This window comes from Oncorhynchus nerka, linkage group LG9a (assembly GCF_034236695.1).
Source record: "Oncorhynchus nerka isolate Pitt River linkage group LG9a, Oner_Uvic_2.0, whole genome shotgun sequence".
Lineage (NCBI taxonomy): Eukaryota > Metazoa > Chordata > Actinopteri > Salmoniformes > Salmonidae > Oncorhynchus > Oncorhynchus nerka.
Genome location: NC_088404.1, coordinates 18,177,970 through 18,199,360, shown reverse-complemented (window position 1 = coordinate 18,199,360; position 21,391 = coordinate 18,177,970). Strand labels below are relative to the sequence as shown.

General features: G+C 44.6%; 1 protein-coding gene across 6 annotated transcripts; it reads right to left on the bottom strand.

Moving 5' to 3' along the window:
- Positions 1–534: 534 nt before the first annotated feature.
- On the bottom strand, positions 535–21,113 carry LOC115133987 (protein LSM14 homolog A-like). Of its 6 annotated transcripts, none has more exons than XM_029667473.2 (11): positions 20,800–21,113; positions 10,803–10,966; positions 10,413–10,605; positions 7,384–7,512; positions 5,881–6,234; positions 5,566–5,649; positions 4,763–4,942; positions 4,352–4,520; positions 4,152–4,193; positions 3,738–3,978; positions 535–3,290 (listed from the first exon to the last, which is right to left on the bottom strand). In XM_029667473.2, the coding sequence occupies exons 1-11, from the start codon at positions 20,918–20,920 to the stop codon at positions 3,267–3,269; spliced, it is 1,701 nt and encodes a 566-aa protein (XP_029523333.2). In that variant the 5' UTR covers positions 20,921–21,113; the 3' UTR covers positions 535–3,266. The 6 variants fall into 6 exon arrangements, with proteins under 6 accessions (XP_029523333.2, XP_029523334.2, XP_029523335.2 ...); XM_029667474.2 differs by having other exon boundaries at positions 535–3,287; XM_029667475.2 differs by having other exon boundaries at positions 10,446–10,605.
- Between the last annotated feature and the right edge of the window lie 278 nt (positions 21,114–21,391).

The following is a 21,391-nucleotide window of genomic DNA, read 5'->3' as shown; positions in this document are numbered from 1 at the left end:
GTGACCAAGACTACATATTTCTCCCTCGCCCATCAAAATATTTTATTTGACAAGTTTTATCTAGCGCCATGTTGCGTTTGTTACAAGCTAGCAAACATAAGCTGGGAAGTGCTCAACAGGACAACTGACTGAACCGAATCCACACTTGAGACTCTCAGGGGCGCGATAAACGTCATCAATTAGCCGCACTCCAATTGTGTGCAGTAGTAGGAAATCGTTAGATAACTCCAATGCACCAATGGCAGACCCATGCATTGTCACTCTACTATAAACACCCAACCAGTCCCCTCCCACCACCACCCTCTCCAATGAAAACACCACGGGGTCGTATGGTTTACACACGCTATCTAATTTGTCTTAGCTAGACATACCAAACATTATCGGTTACAGCAGAGGGAGGGAAATAAGAAAGGCACAGGTAACACACGTGGAATTGACCATTTCTATTTGAGGAAGCTGCTAAGGGGGGAAATGATTAAGACAAGCAATGGAATACTCAGCAGGTACGCACACTCAAACCATAAGGAGGAAAAATACAATGTAATGAACAACTTTTATTGTATGCTCTGAATAAAAAAAAAAAAAAAAAGTCCACTGAGGCCCACAGGAGAGATCATCATGCTGGGTTTAGGGACAAAACACGTGGCTGTGACACCAGAGACTGTTAGGAAAAGTAACCCAAATAAACAATAACCTTTACGTCTGTATATTAAAGATCTTGAAGTGCAAACAAACTACCCACAGCACAGACATTTCAGTAAGTTATTGTATCTTCGTTGCTTTGGGTCATGATTTTGCAGCTTCTGATGTGCAGGACCCTCATGCAGTGTTCTGTGCATTTGTTTTGTTACAACCCAACATGAAATGGAGACAAAGGACATTCCCCTGAACTAGGCACATGATCCTATAGGTGCATCTCAACTATTTCCTTGATTCCTTATGTCCTCCCTCTGTCTTCACAAAGCACATTGAAGCATAGGAAGTGTTTTGAGAAAGATGCAAGGAAAGAGAAATCAAGGCAATACAGTTGAGATTCATCCTATCCCACCAGCCATTCTACATTACCACCCTACGTCCTAGACAAGACGCCTCTAAGACACTTGTGAGAATTTGAGCATCCCCCATCCAATTTAACACGTTATTGACTTTTCTGCATGCCTCGATAAGGTGCCAAATTAGTTTTTGGACAGAGTATCTGAACAAATTACAACAGGTGACATGCATGAGTAACATTGCCAAAATAATAGGAAGAGAAAAGACCATTCTATGCTGGACTTAAAACACAACCTAACTAAATTAGACAAGGGTCGTACGTAGATGTTTGGTACTTTTTAAGTTACCTGAAGCTTTCAAAAGTTAAATGGGGGCAGAAGGAAAAACACTTTCCACTACAGTGCCTCAATGCCAGGGAATAACTATCCTTCAATGGAAATTATCAAGACGTTCAAATTTTGCAATGTTGACATTTACATACTTCTGAATAAATCTAGTACATTTTCAAATGAAGGAGCGCCTAGTTCACCAAATAGCACTGTGCAGTTACCATGGTAACATTATTGTAAGTGTCCCCAATAGCACCCTATATTCCCTATAAAGTGCACTACTTTTGACCAGAGCCAAGTAGTTCACTATATAGGGACTAGGGTGACATGTGGGACTCATACATATTGTCATCCAGTTAGCAGAACTGGAATACATCCTCAGTATACACAAATGAACTAAAAGACAACTGTTTATAAAAAGACTTCAATAGTAAAAGTGCAACTGTGTGTACCTTTCTAATACTCAGTCAAAGTTCATTACTTCCCATTAACCAACCTTTGCCCAATTTGTGCCCAATCATTCAAATCCTCCAAAAATAGCTTCAATGTTGCTATGTAACTAATGCCTATTTCGCTAAAACCAAATGGCTATGCACCTCGTTCTAATAGTCTACGTACTCAACTCAGTAATTCTTCTGCCATTATGTAGCTGCAGCAGGCTATCAACCACCATGCAGTGCGATGACAGAGTTAGTGGCATCGAATCAAAAGCTTAGTCAGGACATGGTTTCTCTGTCAGACATCTCAAGTACTAAGCAATGTTGGTGGGTGAAATTATTTCTGTCATTCCTGTTTGAAAGAAATGGAGAATTCAGGATGAGGTTTTAACCAATTCAGAAGCAACTGCCTGGCAAAAAAAAAAAAGAGGTAAAAGTGAATAACCAATATTTTGGGAAGTTCCATAGAAAGGTTACAAACAAAAATGTAACCAATGATAAACTGGGCCATTTGTCAGGAAGAAGCATACTTAGATGGCCTGCTTTAGCTAGCTCTTGTAGATGACGCTAGAAAAATAACTGTAGCAAACAGCAGCATTATACAACTCTAGTCACACAATACCAGGAGCCCTTGAGTACAGGGCAATATACAGAACATTTTAAAATAAAGAAAATGAGTTCTGACTTATGCGCCATTACTGACCTATCCTTCCCTACTCCTAGTTACGCATCCAGAGTTAAACTATATCACAAAACCAGAAGAATAAAGCTAAGTGTTAACATCTAGCACCATCTCTATCCTCCATACACTACAGTGTAGAATGGGAGTAACAGACAATACAGATGATTCCTTCTTGGTTTAAACCAGAATTAACAGAAGACTGATAAAGCCCTAATAAAAACATCTAAAGTAAGAGCTGGAAGTAAATGAAAAACAGAATATTCACAAAAAGTTGAGAATATTTAGCAAAAAACCACAAGCTCTGCCATTTAGAGAAGTGGGATAAATAGATGGACTAGGTATGGTATGTGTAGTATACACGGAAGTAACTGACGGACCCCACTGACTATTTTTCCGCTGAAGTTATAACAGGATATATCCAAACAAATAAACCTTTGTCAGTGCTCCTCAGTTGGAAGGCTCATGTATACAGCCTTCTACACTTAACAGAATATGATCAAATACAAGTTTAGGAGAAAAAAGGAAAAAAAATCCAATTGCAAAAAAAACCCCCAAAAAATACTGATATCCCTCTGAAATATGATACTTATACACAATTAAGCCACCTGGAAATAGTTTTGAAGAGATCATGACATTTGTGTTTGACATATTGCATCATTTCCATTGTTAAAAGATATGGAAAATAAGTTGCATTCAAGCAGTCTAACCCAGTGCTGGTGACAAATATACAGCTAGAACATCTTCATTCCTTTAGTCAAAAGTAGCAACCTAAACTATTTTTAAACATGAGGTGTTGCAACTCTGTTGATCCGTCCTCCAGTTGTTTTACGCGGCCACCTTGTTATCCTTCTGGAAGGCAAAAAATGTGACCCTTAATTTTGATGACTTCACTATTGTTAAAGTTATGTACAAGTGCTTAAAGGTAGTGATGAGGGAAAATAAATCAAATAGTTACATGTCACAATATTATTTTTGGGCTAGTTGGCTATACCTGCACCAAAACTCCAGTATTTTTCCTTCATAGCTTGTTCTCCATCTTTAAATAGGGAGCCAATTTGTTTTCAGCACTTTTATTTCCATGACTGATTAAAACTCATTCTCATGCGCTCTCTGTAGCAGACATATTGTGAGCAATATGTCTGAAACATCAAATCGCAATGAATTCAGTATCAAATCGCAATACATATTCATGAGATTGCAATACACATTGTATTGGCACCTAAGTATCATGACAATATCGTATCTTGAGGTCCCTGGCAAATTCCAACCTTATTAGTTAACAAACATATACATTACCCTGTATTCAAAGTTCTCTGAGAACTCCCGTCCTCCCTGGCTTGTTCTGTTGTATCCTCCCCTGTAGCCGTGGCCTCCTTGGGGGCCGAAGGACCCTCTGCTGGCCGAGCGCCCCCTGCCCCCGCGGAAGCCTATACCGCCCCGCCCACGGTAGCCCCCACGGCCCCGACCCCCACGCAGAGGGATGCCGAACGTCTCCGAATTCATCCGCCTCTCCTCGGCCCAGGTCTGCCTCCGCTCCCTGCCAATGAGAAAATGTTAGATGCTCAGCTGTGGTTGGACGAGGATGATGACAGTTCCTTGCTGAATCCACAATGGACTTGTATAGTACATGGAGTATGTGTATCAACAACACCACATTGTATAGTATCAAAACATTAGCATGGGATAGAATGGATCTGAGAGAAGACAAACCGTGGGAAACCAGAGCCTCCTCCAGATCTTTCTGCAGCTTTCCTGGAAAAGAGAATAGAAGATGGTTATTATCACATATTGGGCATGCCCAAGGGAAAAAAAAATATTGTATTGTTCGTTCTTAATCAAGTACAAGATAAAGGGACAAAGAGGTAACTGCTATAAAAGCTTTGGGATGGATATGGGCAGCTGTAGCCTACCTGCTGTCATCACAGGAGATGTTGTCGAAGAAAGACTTTGACTTGTCATAGTATACGTTAGGCGTTAGGGCCTCTCCCCCTTCATCAGCGTTGCCCTCGCTGTTCAGGGTCTCCACCCCGGAATCGCCCTTATCCTCCCCGTTCACCGCTGCCTTCTCCGGCTTCTCATCTGTAGGATAACATTGAAGGTCAGACACTCATGAAAAATAAAGGAAGTTGCACACTAGAATTTACTCTCAATAATATAAAGGGTAAATCACAAGTCAGACACCTTTCTTCAATATGGGCCATTACATTTTGGCAGGCGCACATCCACATAACTGGATACTATACTAAAATCAGTCTCTTTCACCAAGTGTTGGTGTTGAGTCACGTGACAGGGCCCCCCATTTTTCAACTATTCTCCGGTACCTTTCAGTTTGAGCTTGCTGTGGAACTCTCTGTCAATCTCCTCCTTGTTGAACTGGGCATTGGCACTCTCAAAGTCAAAGTCCTTCTCGAACTTCATTGGCCCGTCTCGGCGCACGTTGAAGTGGCCCCTGCCGCGGTGTCCGCCACCACGACCACGCCTCTGAGGTTGGGGGCAGCCAGCTGGGAAACAGAGACAGAAGAGACAATATTAGCATATAAAACACGTAGCAATCACCAAACAATACAATTAAATAATACCACAAAATGAGTAGAATATTAATAATAAAAGTATGCAGACATTTCCACTGCATCCTAGGCTAGTTGATGAGAGCACAGGCAACTACCCCAGGTATAACCATATACACTCGAAAGAAAAGCACAAATGGCCTGCCTTCCATCAGACTTCAAAATATTATAACCCTGACAGATGTGCTAAATTCCAGCAGCACATAACCATAAAGCGTGAACAGCGTTACCCATCAAAACACACTACAAACCCACACAACATATTATCGCCAACAATTTGGAAAATAGAATAACTTAGAACACAACTTCGACTAAACAGAACAGCCATCTCATTACTTCTATTGACATGAAGAGCATGTCAATCTGTGCACAGCAATGCAGACAGTCGCAAGCAACGGACCATGTAATGTAACCAACTATGTAACCTACTACAGCACACAGGATGTGTACATTAACATGGGCGCGACGGTTTGAGTAGAAGTAACTAGGGCATGCAGAGTCTGAATAGGCGTGGAGCTGAGCTCGGAGGACGGTTAGAGCAGAGGGGGTCAGTTAACCTGCTGGCCGTTGACTGGCATCCCTGCCTTCACCTGGTGCCTGTTGCTCAGACTCTGGTCTGGGTGCTTTCTGGCCCTCTGTGCCTGGAATGGTACGGTCCTTCAGTTTAGAGAGCTCGGATCAACTTTAATAAAGAGATTTAGCCCAACACTATAGACTCCTACCTTAGAAAAAGGCACAATTGGTTCAAATGCAGAACCTCTGGAACAGAACTTTACAATCACGGGCCATTTTAGTTTTTTTACAAATGCTAACTTAGGGGTTGCAGTCCCCAAAATATAAAACACACAGGTAAAGTGTCCGATAGGTCTCACCTGAGGCGCTAAAGACAGAGTGCATAAGCCCTGCAGTGGAAGCCCTATCTACAGCAGTGGTGTGGTGTTGATGAGAGATCGGTGCATTGCGGAGCGCAGGCCAGGCCTGGTTACTGCGGGCTCCACTGACAGTCTCACCGGTCCTCCTGGGTTCACCTCCGTCCTGGATATGGTGGTGGTGCTGCTGGGCCTTCTGGTGGACGGGGCCGGCAGCTGCAGCCGAGGGGGCCGTGCGGCCGGGAGCGGGACTCCTGCGGCCCAAGCCAGGGGCTGGGGGGCCCGATGGGGTGGCCTGGACAACCTGCTCTAGGGTGGGGCTCTTCCTCAGAAGGTCCAGAGAGGGGCTAGTGCGGACTGGTAGAAAAGAGGGGTTGGGGTTACACTGGGATACTCAACACTGCTGAGACAACAATTACTCAGCACTGGCCCGTCAAGAGTCAGATTCACACTACCTTTCAAAAGTTAAGGGTCACTTAGAAATGTCCTGGTTTTTGAAGAGGCGACTCCAGGATGCTGGCCTTCTAGGAAGAGTTCCTCTGTCCAGTGTGTGTTCTTTTGCCCATCTTAATCTTTTATTTTTATTGGCCAGTCTAAGATGTTGCTTTTTCTTTGCAACTCTGCCTAGAAGGCCAGCATTCCAGAGTCGCCTCTTCACTGTTGACATTGAGACTGGGGTTTTGCAGGTACTATTTAATGAAGCTGTCAGTTGAGGACTTGTGGGGCATCAGTTTCTCAAATTAGACACTAATGTACTTGTCCTCTTGCTCAGTTGTGCACCGGGGCCTCCCACTCCTCTTTCTATTCTGGTTAGAGCCAGTTTGCACTGTTCTGTGAAGGGAGTAGTACACAGCATTGTATGAGATCTTCAGTTTCTCTGCAATTTCTCACATGGAATAGCCTTCATTTCTCAGAACAAGAATAGACTGACGAGTTTCAGAAGAAAGTTCTACGTTTCAGGACATTTTGAGCTTGTAATCGAACCCACAAATGCCGATGCTCCAGATACTCAACTAGTCTAAAGAAGGCCAGTTTTATTGCTTCTTTAAATCAGCACCTCAGTTTTCAGCTGTGCTAACATAATTGCAAAAGCATTTTCTAATGATCAATTTGCCTTTTAAAATTATAAACTTGGATTAGCTAACACATCGTGCCATTAGAACACAGGAGTGATGGTTGCTGATAACGGGCCTCTGTACATCTACGTAGATATTTCATTAAAAATCGTCCGTTTCCAAGTGCATATATTTAAAAAACAAGGACATCTGTAAGTAACACCAAAATCTTGAATGGTAGTGTAGTTGACAACAAACCTACATAATACAGTGTGTTGAAGACATACATGTTACGTGTTGTGAAAAGCATGATATGTTATTTGAGAAGACATTCTCGTACTGATCCACATTCTAGTTTTCCAAAGCAGTATAGGTTGACCTCATTGTGCTCTTCACAAGACTATACACAGGCCTAACATACATAAGTGCCACAGTGGTTTCCTTCTTTTACCTTTAGATACAAGGGTAGTAGTGGTACCCAGAGAGCGTGAATCAGTGGGGAGAGCAGCGCCAATAGCACTGCTCTGAGACTGGGGTGCAGCTGAGCTTGTGTCACTCCCAAAGGAGGGGACTGATCTTCCTGTATGGAGAGGAACAGCAGGTGTAGAGTATTTAGGGCAACGGCACAAGGTTGAGAGTCCTCTCTGGATAGTATACGTTCCAAATGGCCTCATTTCATGATTTGGCGAGTTCCTGACCCGTGATCCTGATTGATTAGCATCAGTGTAATAGAGCAGACATGGTGAGTGGTACTGTCTAATTGAGAAACAACATAGTGAGAGTCTATAAAGTGTGTACTATGTCCCTTTTGAATGTGTAATAAGTGTAGTGGAGACGAGGAAAGTGACTGACAATAGTGGAGCCTACAGTCCAACCTTCCTCTGCTCCTGTGGAATGCCCAACCTGATCCTTGGACCACACGAAGACCCGCAACCCTTGGAAAGCATGCAGGACTATGTTCTTTCCTGACAGTTGGCTTAAAACGTAGACTAATATCTACCCGCATTTCACAGGTAGTTGACTCAATGCATAGCATTAGCACACATTTGCAAAATGTGACTGAAACACTTAACATGACCAATTTCATCCTTAGAACACACTTGAAGATGTCGTTCCCATAGCAACGATAAAAAACATTCCCAAACCAGAAACCGTGGATTGATGGCAGCATTCGCGTGAAACTGAAAGCGCGAACCACTGCTTTTAATCAGGGCAAGGTGTCTGGTAATATGTCCGAATATAAACAATGCAGCTATTCCCTCCGCAAGGCTATTAAACAAGCTAAGCGTCAGTACAGAGACAAAGTGGAATCTCAATTCAATGGCTCAGACACAAGAGGCATGTGGCAGGGTCTACAGTCAATCACGGACTACAAGAAGAAACCCAGCCCAGTCACGGACCAGGATGTCTTGCTCCCAGGCAGACTAAATCACTTTTTTGCCCGCTTTGAGGACAATACAGTGCCACTGACACGGCCTGCAACGAAAACATGCGGTCTCTCCTTCACTGCAGCCGAGGTGAGTAAGACATTTAAACGTGTTAACCCTCGCAAGGCTGCAGGCCCAGACGGCATCCCCAGCCGCGCCCTCAGAGCATGCGCAGACCAGCTGGCCGGTGTGTTTACGGACATATTCAATCAATCCCTATACCAGTCTGCTGTTCCCACATGCTTCAAGAGGGCCACCATTGTTCCTGTTCCCAAGAAAGCTAAGGTAACTGAGCTAAACGACTACCGCCCGTAGCACTCACTTCCGTCATCATGAAGTGCTTTGAGAGACTAGTCAAGGACCATATCACCTCCACCCTACCTGACACCCTAGACCCACTCCAATTTGCTTACCGCCCAAATAGGTCCACAGACGATGCAATCTCAACCACACTGCACACTGCCCTAACCCATCTGGACAAGAGGAATACCTATGTGAGAATGCTGTTCATCGACTACAGCTCGGCATTCAACACCATAGTACCCTCCAAGCTCGTCATCAAGCTCGAGACCCTGGGTCTCGACCCCGCCCTGTGCAACTGGGTACTGGACTTCCTGACGGGCCGCCCCAGGTGGTGAGGGTAGGCAACAACATCTCCTCCCCGCTGATCCTCAACACGGGGGCCCCACAAGGGTGCGTTCTGAGCCCTCTCCTGTACTCCCTGTTCACCCACAACTGCGTGGCCACGCACCCCTCCAACTCAATCATCAAGTTTGCGGACGACACAACAGTGGTAGGCTTGATTACCAACAACGACGAGACGGCCTACAGGGAGGAGGTGAGGGCCCTCGGAGTGTGGTGTCAGGAAAATAACCTCACACTCAACGTCAACAAAACTAAGGAGATGATTGTGGACTTCAGGAAACAGCAGAGGGAACACCCCTATCCACATCGATGGATCAGTAGTGGAGAGGGTAGCAAGTTTTAAGTTCCTCGGCATACACATCACAGACAAACTGAATTGGTCCACTCACTCTGACAGCGTCGTGAAGAAGGAGCAGCAGCGCCTCTTCAACCTCAGGAGGCTGAAGAAATTCGGCTTGTCACCAAAAGCACTCACAAACTTCTACAGATGCACAATCGAGAGCATCCTGGCGGGCTGTATCACCGCCTGGTACGGCAACTGCTCCGCCCTCAACCGTAAGGCTCTCCAGAGGGTAGTGAGGTCTGCACAACGCATCACCGGGGGCAAACTACCTGCCCTCCAGGACACCTACACCACCCGATGTTACAGGAAGGCCATAAAGATCATCAAGGACATCAACCACCCGAACCACTGCCTGTTCACCCCGCTATCATCCAGAAGGCGAGGTCAGTACAGGTGCATCAAAGCTGGGACCGAGAGACTGAAAAACAGCTTCTATCTCAAGGCCATCAGACTGTTAAACAGCCACCACTAACATTGAGTGGCTGCTGCCAACACACTGTCATTGACACTGACCCAACTCCAGCCACTTTAATAATGGGAATTGATGGGAAATGATGTAAATATATCACTAGCCACTTTAAACAATGTTACCTTATATAATGTTACTTACCCTACATTATTCATCTCATATGCATATGTATATACTGTACTCTACATCATCGACTGCATCCTTATTAATACATGTATCACTAGCCACTTTAACTATGCCACTTTGTTTACTTTGTCTACATACTCATCTCATATGTATATACTGTACTCGATACCATCTACTGTATGCTGCTCTGTACCATCACTCATTCATATATCCTTATGTACATATTCCTTATCCCCTTACACTGTGTATAAGACAGTAGTTTTGGAATTGTTAGTTAGATTACTTGTTGGTTATCACTGCATTGTCGGAACTAGAAGCACAAGCATTTCGCTACACTCGCATTAACATCTGCTAACCATGTGTATGTGACAAATAAAATTTGATTGATTTGATTTGACATTAGTAAAGTACAACTGATAATAGACCTTGAACACATGTGACATTAACTTAGCTAGCGATCACTTCCTCACCATATCCAGGCCTCGTGCTGCTATGGCTCTTACCAACACCAACGGCGCCAAACTGCGGGGACACCAAGGGGCTGGTGCTGAACTGGTTGTACGGGGGCACCGGGGCTCGGTTGAATAGGCCGTAGGAGCCCACCGACTGAAACGATGCTGATGCGGTAGCAGGAGCAGGCAGAGGGGCCGAGCCCATGGACGACTGGAGAGGAGAAAAAGGGTGATCAAACCAAATATTAGTACACAGCGCAATGGAAAGACAACTATATTGCTTTTGTATAGTGGAATGGCAATGCAAATTGACACTTGGCTGATTGACTTTTATTGAACGCGTCTTTGTTTCACATGGGTGTACTTGGGATATTTAATTTCTTTGGGGTTGGGAGAAGCTGCCCATACCTGGACGATGGCCGGGTCCTGAGGGAGAGAGCATGTTGGCTTGGGCGGCTCACATACAGTCAGGTCCTTAATGTCACTACCTCGAAAGATGATGTACTCAAAGATCTCATCTCGGGGCGGGATGGGCCTATCGGTGGGCCGATCCTCTGTGCCAAAAGAGCGAACTACGGAGGAAAGACAAAACATAGTTAGCATAGGCAGTGACATCAAATTTAAGTTTATTGGTCATGTACACTGATTGCAGGTGAAGGGAAATGCGTGTTTCTAGCACCAACAGTGCAGTAATACAACACTACACACAAATCCTCAAAATAAAACATTTTAAGAAAAATCCGAACTACCAATGTCAGAGTCCAAAATATATACACTGTGTACACAAGAACACCTTCATATTTTTGCTCTAACACACACAGCAGCCAGAAAGTAATGTATATATAAAAAAATATAGTAACTGAAATATCACGTATTCAGACCAGTAATTTGTTGAAGCACCTTTGGCAGCGATTACAGCCTAGAGTCTTCTTGGGTATGACGCTACAAGCTGTTTCTCCTATTCTCCTCCACAGATCAACTCAAGCTGTGTCAGGTTGGATGGGGAGCATCGCTGCACAGCCATTTCAGGTCTCTCCAGAGATATTCATTCGGGAACAAGTCCAGGCACATTCAAGGACATGTTCCGAAGCCACTCCTGCGTCGTCTTCGCTGTGTGCTTAGGGTCTTAGTCCTGTTGGAAGGTGAAACTTCAACCCAGTCTGAGGTCCTGAGCAGGTTTTCATCAAGGCCTCTGTACTTCACTCCACTCATCTTTCCCCTGATTTTGACCAGTCTCCCAATCCCTGCCGCTGAAAAACATCCCCACAGCATGATGCTGCCACCACGCTTCACCGTAGGGATAGTGCCAGGTTTCCTCCAGATGTGACACTTGGCATTTCCTCAGACCAGAATCTTGTTCCTCGCGGTCTGAGAGTCCTTTTTAGGTGCCTTTTGGAAAACTCCAAGCGGGCTGTCATGAGTCTTCAACTGAAGAGTGTCTTTCGTCTGGCCACTCTACCATAAAGGCCTGATTGGTGGAGTGCTGCAGAGATGGTTGTTCTTCTGGAAGGTTCTGCCATCTCCACAGAGGAACTCTGTTAGAGTGACCATCGGGTCTTTAGTCACCTCCATGACTGCTCAGTTTGGCCGGGCAACCAGCTCTAAGAAGAGTCTTAGCTTGGAACCACCATTACCATTACTTCCACAAATCTGTGCCCCGACACGATCCTGTCTCGGAGCCCCATGGACAATTCCTTCGACCCCATGGCTTTATTTTTGCTCTGACATGCACTGTCAACTTTGAGAACTTTACATAGATAGGTATGTACCTTTCCAAATCATGTCCAATCAATTGAATTTACCACAGGTGGACTCCAATCAAGTAGAAATATCTCAAGGATGATCAATGGAAACAGGATACACCGGAGCTCAATTGAGTCTCATAGAAATAGGTGTCCTCCTTTGCGAGGCATTGGAAAACCTCCCTGGTCTTTGTGGTTGAATAATTGTATGTGTGGGGTACAGAGATGAGTTCGACACTCAAAAATCATGTTAAACACTATTATTGCACATAAGGAGTCCATGCAACTTGTGACTTGTTAAGAAAAGTTTCACTCCTGAACTTAAGGCTTGAATGATTGACTCAAGACATTTCAGCATTACATTTTGTATTCATTTGTAAAATTGTCAACAAAAAAAATTATACTTTGACATTATGGGTTAGTGTGTAGGTCAGTAACAAAAACATTTAATCCATTTTAAATTCAGGCTTTAACACAACAAAGGCACTGTAAATAGGGCAGCCATCTAAGGTGCAGGGTAGAGTACAGGTTGGTGACTGGCTAGTAACAGTGACTAAGGTTCATGGCAGGGTACTGGGCGGAGGCTGGTTAGTGGTGACTATTTAAGTTGATGCACCTGTACAGTCTCCACCTAGATGGTGGCGGGGTAAACAGGCCATGGCTCGGGTGGCTGAGGTCCTTGATGATCGTCTTGGCCTTCCTGTGACACAGGGTGCTGTAGATGTCTTGGAGGTCAGGCAGTGTGCCCCCGTTGATGCGTTAGGCTGACCGCACCACCCTCTGGAGAGCCCAGCGATTGCAGATGGTGCAATTGATACAGCCCGAAAGGATGCTCTCAATGGTGCATCTGTGAAAGGGAATGGAGGGCTTCGGGCCAAGCCGAAGCCCTCCATTCCCTGTAGTCCAAGATAGGCTCCTTGTCGTGGTAACGTTGAGGGAGAGGTTGTCCTGGCACCACACTGTCAGGTCTCTGACCTCCTCCCTATAGGCTGTCTCATCATCGTCAGTGATCAGGTTGTGTCGTCAACACAATGATTAAGTTTGCAGGAGTCGTGCACGGCCACTCGCTCAAGCGCGAACAGGGAGTACAGGAAAAGACTGCACATGCACCCCTGAGGGGCCCCAGTGTTGAGGGTCAGCATGGTGTATGTGTTGTTGCCTACCCTCAACACCTTGGGGAGGTCCTTGAGGAAGTCCAGGATCCAGTTGCAGAGGGAGGTGCTTAGTCCCAGGGTCCTTAGCTTAGTGATGAGCTTTGAGGGCACTAAGGTGTTGAAGGCTGAGCTGTAGTCGATGAAAAGCATTCTTACTTTAGGTTTTCCTCTTGTTGGAGGTGGGATAGGGCAGTGTGTAGTATGACGGAGATTGCATCGTGTGTGAAGTATAGTCAGAATAGGAATAGAAAACGTGTGAAGGCGTACACCACACTGTCTGTGTGAATGGACCATTGCAGGTGATGTGCACGCCGAGGAACTTGAAACTTTTCACCCTCTCCACTGCGGACCCTTAGACGTGGATGAGTGTGCTCGCTCTGCCGTCGCCTGAAGTACACAATCAGCTTTTTCGTTTTGTTGACGATGAGGGAGAGGCTATTTTCCTGGCACCACTCCACCAGGGCTCTCACCTACTCCCTGTAGGTTAACTCGTCGTTGTTGATAATCAGGCCATGACGTTGTGTGTTCAGAAAACAGGGAGTACAGGAGGGGGCTGAGCACTGGGGCCCTTGTTGAGGATCAGTGTGGGGGAGGGGTTGTTGCCTACCTTCACCACTTGGGGTCGGCCCATCAGGAAGTCCAGGACCCCGTTGCAGAGGGATGGTTCTCAGCTTAGTGATGAGCTTGGATGGCAGTATGGTGTTAAACACTTGAGCTCTGGTCGATGAACAACATTCTTATAGGCATTTCTCTTGTCCAGGTGGGATAGGGCAATGTGCAGTGGCGATTGTGCCGTCCGAACTGTTGGGGCGGTATGAGAATTGTAGTGGGTGTCGGTTAAGGTGGAGGTGATATGGCCCTTAACTAGCCTCTCGATTTCATGATGACGGAACTGAATGCTATGGGGCGATAATCATTTAGTTACCTTCAAAAGTGCTTTTTGAATGAATGCTTAAGAGCCTGCTGCTGCCTACCATCGCTGTCAGACTGCTCTATCAAATCAGACAAATAATTATAACATAACACACAGAAATACAAGTCTTAGGTCATTAATATGGTCGAATCCGGAAACGATAATTTTGAAAACAAAACGTTTATTATTTCAGTGAAATATGGAACCGTTCCGTATTTGATCTAACGGGTGGCATCCCTAAGTCTAAATATTACTGTCACATTGTACAACCTTCAATGTTATGTCATGATTACGTAAAATTCAGACAAATTAGTTCGCAACGAGCCAGGCGGCCCAAACTGTTGCATATACCCTGACTCTACGTGCAATGAACGCAAGAGAAGTGACCATTTCACTTGGTTAATATTTCCTGCTAACCTGGATTTATTTTAGCTAAATATGCAGGTTTAAAAATATATACTTCTGTGTATTGATTTTAAGAAAGGCATTGATGTTTATGGTTCGGTACATTCGTGCAACGGTTGTGCTTTATTCGCAAATGCGCTTTTGTTAAATCATCCCCAGTCATGCGAAGTTGGCTGTCTTTGTTCGGAAGAAAGTCTTTACAGTTCACAACGAGCCAGGCGGCCCAAACTGCTGCATATACCCTGACTGTTGCAAGAGAAGTGACACAATTTATTTAGTTAAAAGAAATTCATGTTAGCAGGCAATATTAACTAAATATACAGGTTTAAAAATACATACATGTGTATTGATTTTAAGAAAGGCATTGATGTTTATGGTTAGGTACAGGTTGGAGCAACGACGGTCCTTTTTTCGCGAATGCGCACCGCATCGATTACATGCAGATAAACTAGAAATATCAACCATGTGTAGTTAACTAGTGATTATGATTGATTGATTTTTATAAGATAAGTTCAATGCTAGCTAGCAACTTACCTTGGCTTCTTACTGCATTCGCGGTACAGGTAGGCTCCTCGTGGAGTGCAATGAGAGGCAGGTGGTTAGAGCGTTGGACTAGTTAACTGTAAGGTTGCAAGATTGAATCCCGGAGCTGACCAGGTAAAAATCTGTCCTTCTGCCCCTGAACAAGGCAGTTAACCCACCGTTCCTAGGCAGTCATTGAAAATAAGAATGTGTTAGGCCTCCCGGGTGGAGCAGTGGTTAAGAGCACTGTCCTGCGGCGCCAGCTGTGCAATCAGAGTCCCTGGGTTCGCGCCCAGGCTCTGTCGTAACCGGCCGCGACTGGGAGGTCCGTGGGGCGACGCACAATTGGCCTAGCGTCGTCCGGGTTAGGGAGGGCTTGGTCGGTAGGGGTGTCCTTGTCTCACCACGCACCAGCGACTCCTGTGGCGGGCCGGGCGCAGTGTGCGCTAACCAGGTGCACGGTGTTTCCTCCGACACATTGGCTTCCGGGTTGGATGCGCGCTGTGTTAAGAAGCAGTGCGGCTTGGTTGGGTTGTGTATCGGAGGATGCATGACTTTCAACCTTCGTCTCTCCCGAGCCCGTACGGGAGTTGTAGCGATGAGACAAGATAGTAGCTACTAAAAACAATTGGATACCACGAAATTGGGGAGAAAAGGGGGTAAAATAAAAAAAATAAGAATGTGTTAACAGACTTGCCTAGTTAAATAAAAGGTGTAAAAAATATCACAAAAAAATAAAAGGGATCACTAAAATAACAATGAATTAATGAAATATTCTTATTAAATACTTTTTCTTTACATAGTTGATGTGCTGACAACAAAATCACACAAAAATTATCAATGGAAATCAAATTGATCAACGCTGTGGTCTGGTCTGGATTTTGAGTCACACTCAAAATTAAAGTGGAAAACCACACTACAGGCTGATCCAACTTTGATGTAATGTCCTTAAAACAAGTCAAAATGAGGCTCAGTAGTGTGTGTGGCCTCCACATGCCTGTATGGCCTCCCTACAACGCCTGGGCATGCTCCTGATGAGGTGGCGTTTGGTCTCCTGAGGGATCTCCTCCCCGACCTGGACTAAAGCATCCGCCAACTCCTGGACAGTCTGTGGTGCAACGTGACGTTGGTGGATGGGGGGGGAGGGGGTGAGACATGATGTCCCAGATGTGCTCAATTGGATTCAGGTCTGGGGAACGGGCGGGCCAGTTCATAGCATCAATGCCTTCCTCTTGCAGGAACTGCTGACACACTCCAGCCACATGAGGTCTAGTATTGTCTTGCATTAGGAGGAACCCAGGGCCAACCGCACCAGCATATGGTCTCACAAGGGGTCTGAGGATCTCATCTCGGTACCTAATGGCAGTCAGGCTACCTCTGGCGAGCACATGGAGGGCTGTGCGGTCCCCCAAAGAAATGCCACCCCACACCATGACTGACCCACCGCCAAACCGGTCATGCTGGAGGATGTTGCAGGCAGCAGAACGTTCTCCATGGCGTCTCCAGACTGTCACGTGCTCAGTGTGAACCTGCTTTCATCTGCGAAGAACACAGGGCGAATTTGCCAATCTTGGTGTTCTCTGGCAAATGCCAAACGTCCTGCACGGTGTAAAGCTGTAAGCACAACCCCCACCTGTGGACGTCGGGCCCTCATACCACCCTCATGGAGTCTGTTTCTGACCGTTTGAGCAGACACATGCACATTTGTGGCCTGCTGGAGGTCATTTTGCAGGGCTCTGGCAGTGCTCCTCCTGCTCCTCCTTGCACAAAGGCGGAGGTAGCGGTCCTGCTGCTGGGTTGTTGCCATCCTACGGCCTCCTCCACGTCTCCTGATGTACTGGCCTGTCTCCTGGTAGCGCCTCCATGCTCTGGACACTATGCTGACAGAAACAGCAAACCTTCTTGCCACAGCTCGCATTGATGTGCCATCCTGGATGAGCTGCACTACCTGAGCCACTTGTGTGGGTTGTAGACTCCGCCTCATGCTACCACTAGAGTGAAAGCACCGCCAGCATTCAAAAGTGACCAAAACATCTGCCAGGAAGCATGGGAACTGAGAAGGGGTCTGTGGTCCCCACCTGCAGAACCACTCCTTTATTGGGGGTGTCTTGCTAATTGCCTATAATTTCCACCTGTTGTCTATTCCATTTGCACAACAGCATGTGAAATGTATTGTCAATCAGTGTTGCTTCCTAAGTGGACAGTTTTATTTCACAGAAGTGTGATTGACTTGGAGTTACATTGTGTTGTTTAAGTGTTCCCTTTATTTTGTTTTGAGCAGTGTATATATATTTTTTTTAAATCTGCCAAATCGGTGTCCAAAAACACCAATTTCCGATTGTTATGAAAACTTGAAATCGGCCCTAATTAATTGGCCATTCCAATTAATCGGTCGACCTCTAGTTCACACCCTATTAAGCATTAGCCCAAACCCATTTCTTTAAGGGTTGATTCAAGTGTTTTGTCCTAACAGCAGCAGTCAATCACCCAAGCTTACTGGCTAACGTTGGCTAGCTACTTCAAACAGAAATGAGAAAAATGCTCATGGACCATTTTACACACCCTATTGAAATGGATACTTGCATAGTGGAGTCTTGTTAAGACATGTAGCTAGCTAAACAATGAACCATAATCCCAACTCATGACGTTACTACCCTGCATGAAACTGCAGGTAGCTAACCAACCAGGTTCAAATGTTAGCTAGCTAACATTAGGCTATAACTAGAAAGGCAAATGGCTCTGAGATACAAATAATATTACTACACAGATGATACACAATGTTAGCTAGCGAGACAGCTAACTTTAGCTAACTAGCAGTACACTAACTAACAATGGAAACGACTGTCAAAATGAGAAACGTGTCAAATCTGAAAATGTAGCTAGCTGGACTATCATGGATGGATGCTTCTCCCGGTCACGGATGCTATGGTTGCCCTTAGTTTGAAGATGTAATCCGGAGACAGGTGCTTTCTCCATCTCCTTAGCTATCATACTCAAATTCCACTCGAGTTCCACTTATTTCAAAAGTCGGTCATCCAGAATGTGGAGAGCAACACTTCTAGTTCTAAAGACATGTTTGACAGGATTACCTACACATACTGACCAGCTCAAACAGACAGAAGTCTGCTACATAGCAGACCAATCTGAACTCATCTCTCAGCATGTCCAGCCCCCTCATTATCTCAGCCAATCATGGCTAGCTGGAAAGTTGCTGTCTTTTCTGTGGCTAAGCCAACTAGGCTAATAATTTTTTTAAAATGTATTCATATTTACAGATGGCATACAAGTCTGTTATTAAGACACATGAAAGTTCATATTCCAGAAGACATTTCTGGCTAAAAAAAGTTTAAGTTCAAATGGCTCTCCTGTGAAGTGGTGACCTGTGACATATTTCTAGTTTCCTGAAACGAGTCACACTTGTTCGCAAACAAAAGTTGGACATCCTGTGGTTCGCTTACATACAGTACACAGGTTTCTACTAGGATCAGGAAGATTGTTGAGTTACTTAAAATTAGTGGTGCAGTTTTAGTTTTTCAGCCAGGTGAATGTTCAATGACATCAATCACTTTAACCCTCACAACCTGGAAAAACAGACTGAAATACATAGCTAGTCTGATTTTGATCTCAGCTTAGCTACTAACTTGCTGGCACCAGTTTTCCCAGTCACATTCCTCAGAACAGCGCTAAATTAGAGGCTGGCAAATTGCTAAAATCCAGCACAATCACTCCTCAACAAGCTGATGTTGAGTTGCTTGTGAATGTTAGCAATGCAGTTGTCACGCTACGGCACCGTTAGTTCATCATATGGTAAGGTTACATGATACTCTCAGCATGTACTTAAAATAAACATGGTTAGCTTGCCAACTAGAAAACAAGTTACATCACCAGGTAGCTAATGCAGTCCAGGAGCCTAAGCACTTATAAATTCATAACATATTGTATGAATTAGAATTCCTAAAATATCATACGAATTGAAAAAGGATAATTGCAGGACGTAACATATACAATACAAAATGGATGACATAGTCGTACAGTTTTCTGGGACCCGTTTTGTCTCGTGACAAAACTACTGGCTGAAATTATCATTCATGTCTATCTGCAGACTGCGGTTACTACATGCCGCGCACACTACATACCACGCCTACTGCCATTGCATTGAGGCAGCTAGCGCAGTCTCTGGCCCACACTCCAGCACAGCAGGTGGCGGTAATGCACCAATAATGTTGGATGCAAACCGGCAAAAAAAAACACCAAAGAAGAAGTAGGCTGCTAGCTTGCTAGGGGACACCAGTAGTGTCCTTCGTCCCCGTCTGCTGAGCACTGCTTTCAAATAAAATGTTATTTGTCACATGCTTCATAGACAACAGGTGTAGACTAAAAGTGAAATGGTTACTTGCGGGGCCATTTCCAACAACGCAGTTAAATAAGCTTTATTTCTATAAAAAAATATAAATAGTGGAAGGAATAAATACAGTAAATAACAAATAAAATGAGTAATATATGGCTATATATAGGGAGTAGAAAATAACATGACTACATACAGAAAGTATCAGTACCGAGTCGATGTGCAGGGCTACGAGGTAATTGAGGTAGCCGTAGGTAGGGTTAAAGTGACTAGACAACCGGATAGATAAGAAAGTAGCAGCAGCATATGTGCGAGTGTGAAAGTGTGTGTAAGGCGTCAGTATGCATGTTTGTGGGTGGGCGTATGTCGTGTGTGTTGGGGTGTCAATGCAACTGTGTGGGTAGAGTCCAGTGTGTGCAAAGAGTCAGTGCAAAAAGGGTCCATGCAAGTAGCCCGGGGAGCCATTCGATTTGATTTTTAGCAGTGTGGGGGGGGGGCTTTTTAGGGTCCTGTTAGTAAACAATGAGGTGTAATGGGTTCGTACTCAAAAATGTTACATAAAGCTTACATGTTATTCAATGTTTGTTGGTTCCAGACTTGGTGAATTGGTACCTCTTGCTGTGCAATTCTATAAACATTACGGTTAAGGAAGTTGCTAGCTAGCTTAATGTTTGTGGTAATGCGTAGTGGGTGCGGTCCACAGATAGACCACTCCTAAATTATACAAAAGCGCTGGAGCATCCCTTTAAGCATTTACAAATTCTTAACATTTTGTAAGAATTGGAATTTGTTTAACTACTATGAAATGATATTAGGGGCTCCCAGAGTGGCGCAGCGGTCTAGGCACTGCATTTCAGTGATAAAGGAGTCACTACAGACCCTGGTTCGATTCCAGGTTGTACCACAACAGGCCTTGATTGAGAGTCCCATAGTGCGGCGCACAATTGGCCCAACCAGTCATTGTAAATACAATTTTGTTCTTCACTGACTTGCCTAGTTAAATAAAGGTTCAATTAAAAAATATATTTTTTAAATGGATGACGTGGTGCACAATTTTCGGGGACCTGTTTTGGCTCGTGAGCGCTACATTCAAAGCTCCTGCTGCCGGCAGAAATTATAAATCCTTTAAAGCATCACTTTAGTTAGCATGATAGTCACTTAGCTAGCTAGCTTGTTAGCTAACTACACAACTTTTTCAGAACAGAAAGGAAACAATAACAATCCACAAGGTGTGAAGAAATTGCGTTTGTTTAGAGGCATCTCTGTATGTATTTAGTTGGTGCACAACAGTGCTGATACATTATTATTTGCACGAGTTATTTACCTTTTGCAAGTGCGACAGTCGAATTCTCAGTATCAATAGTGTAGAGGATCCCTTCGTAACGAATTTCGGCCTTCGAGATTAGGCTGATTTTGCTCCCGATATAAGGGGTTCCTCCACTCATGGTGTCTTCCCGGTCTTAGATGGCTAAATTGCCAACGATCTCCCTCCCAACTGAACGTTTCTTTGAATAATTTAACTTTGGCTAGCTCTATTTTGTGCTTCTCTGACTTGCTATATTTTTGGTCCTCCACTACAATATGGCTACCTCATTTTCCACCGTCTTTCTAAACACTGGGGCTAACGGGAAATCAAAATCTCGCGCTTTTTCACCAAAGTCTGGAACATGTCTGCTAAATATAAACAATAATTATAAAGCTTTGATTTGCAGATTAGTATGCCAATTTAATTCCTTCTATGTCTATATGATACATGTTTGGAAGCACTACTGTACGGTGTCATGTGGAATGAAAAACGTTGAGGTGCAATATGCAGCTCAAATCTTCATAAACGTAGTATGGTGGCCCTTTCTTGAAATTCTATTTCTACATATGAATCCCACGCGCATGCGTACATTCTAAATTACGATTTGCAC

Bases quoted from the DNA above. Each gene is read 5' to 3' on its own strand.
- LOC115133987 (XM_029667473.2), bottom strand. From the start codon at position 20,920: ATGAGTGGAGGAACCCCTTATATCGGGAGCAAAATCAGCCTAATCTCG. The intron at 6,235-7,383 runs GTAAAAGAAGGA...CTTTTCTACCAG, and splicing joins TACTACCCTTGTATCTAAAG to TCCGCACTAGCCCCTCTCTG. The intron at 4,194-4,351 runs GTAGGCTACAGC...TCTCTTTTCCAG, and splicing joins ATCTCCTGTGATGACAGCAG to GAAAGCTGCAGAAAGATCTG.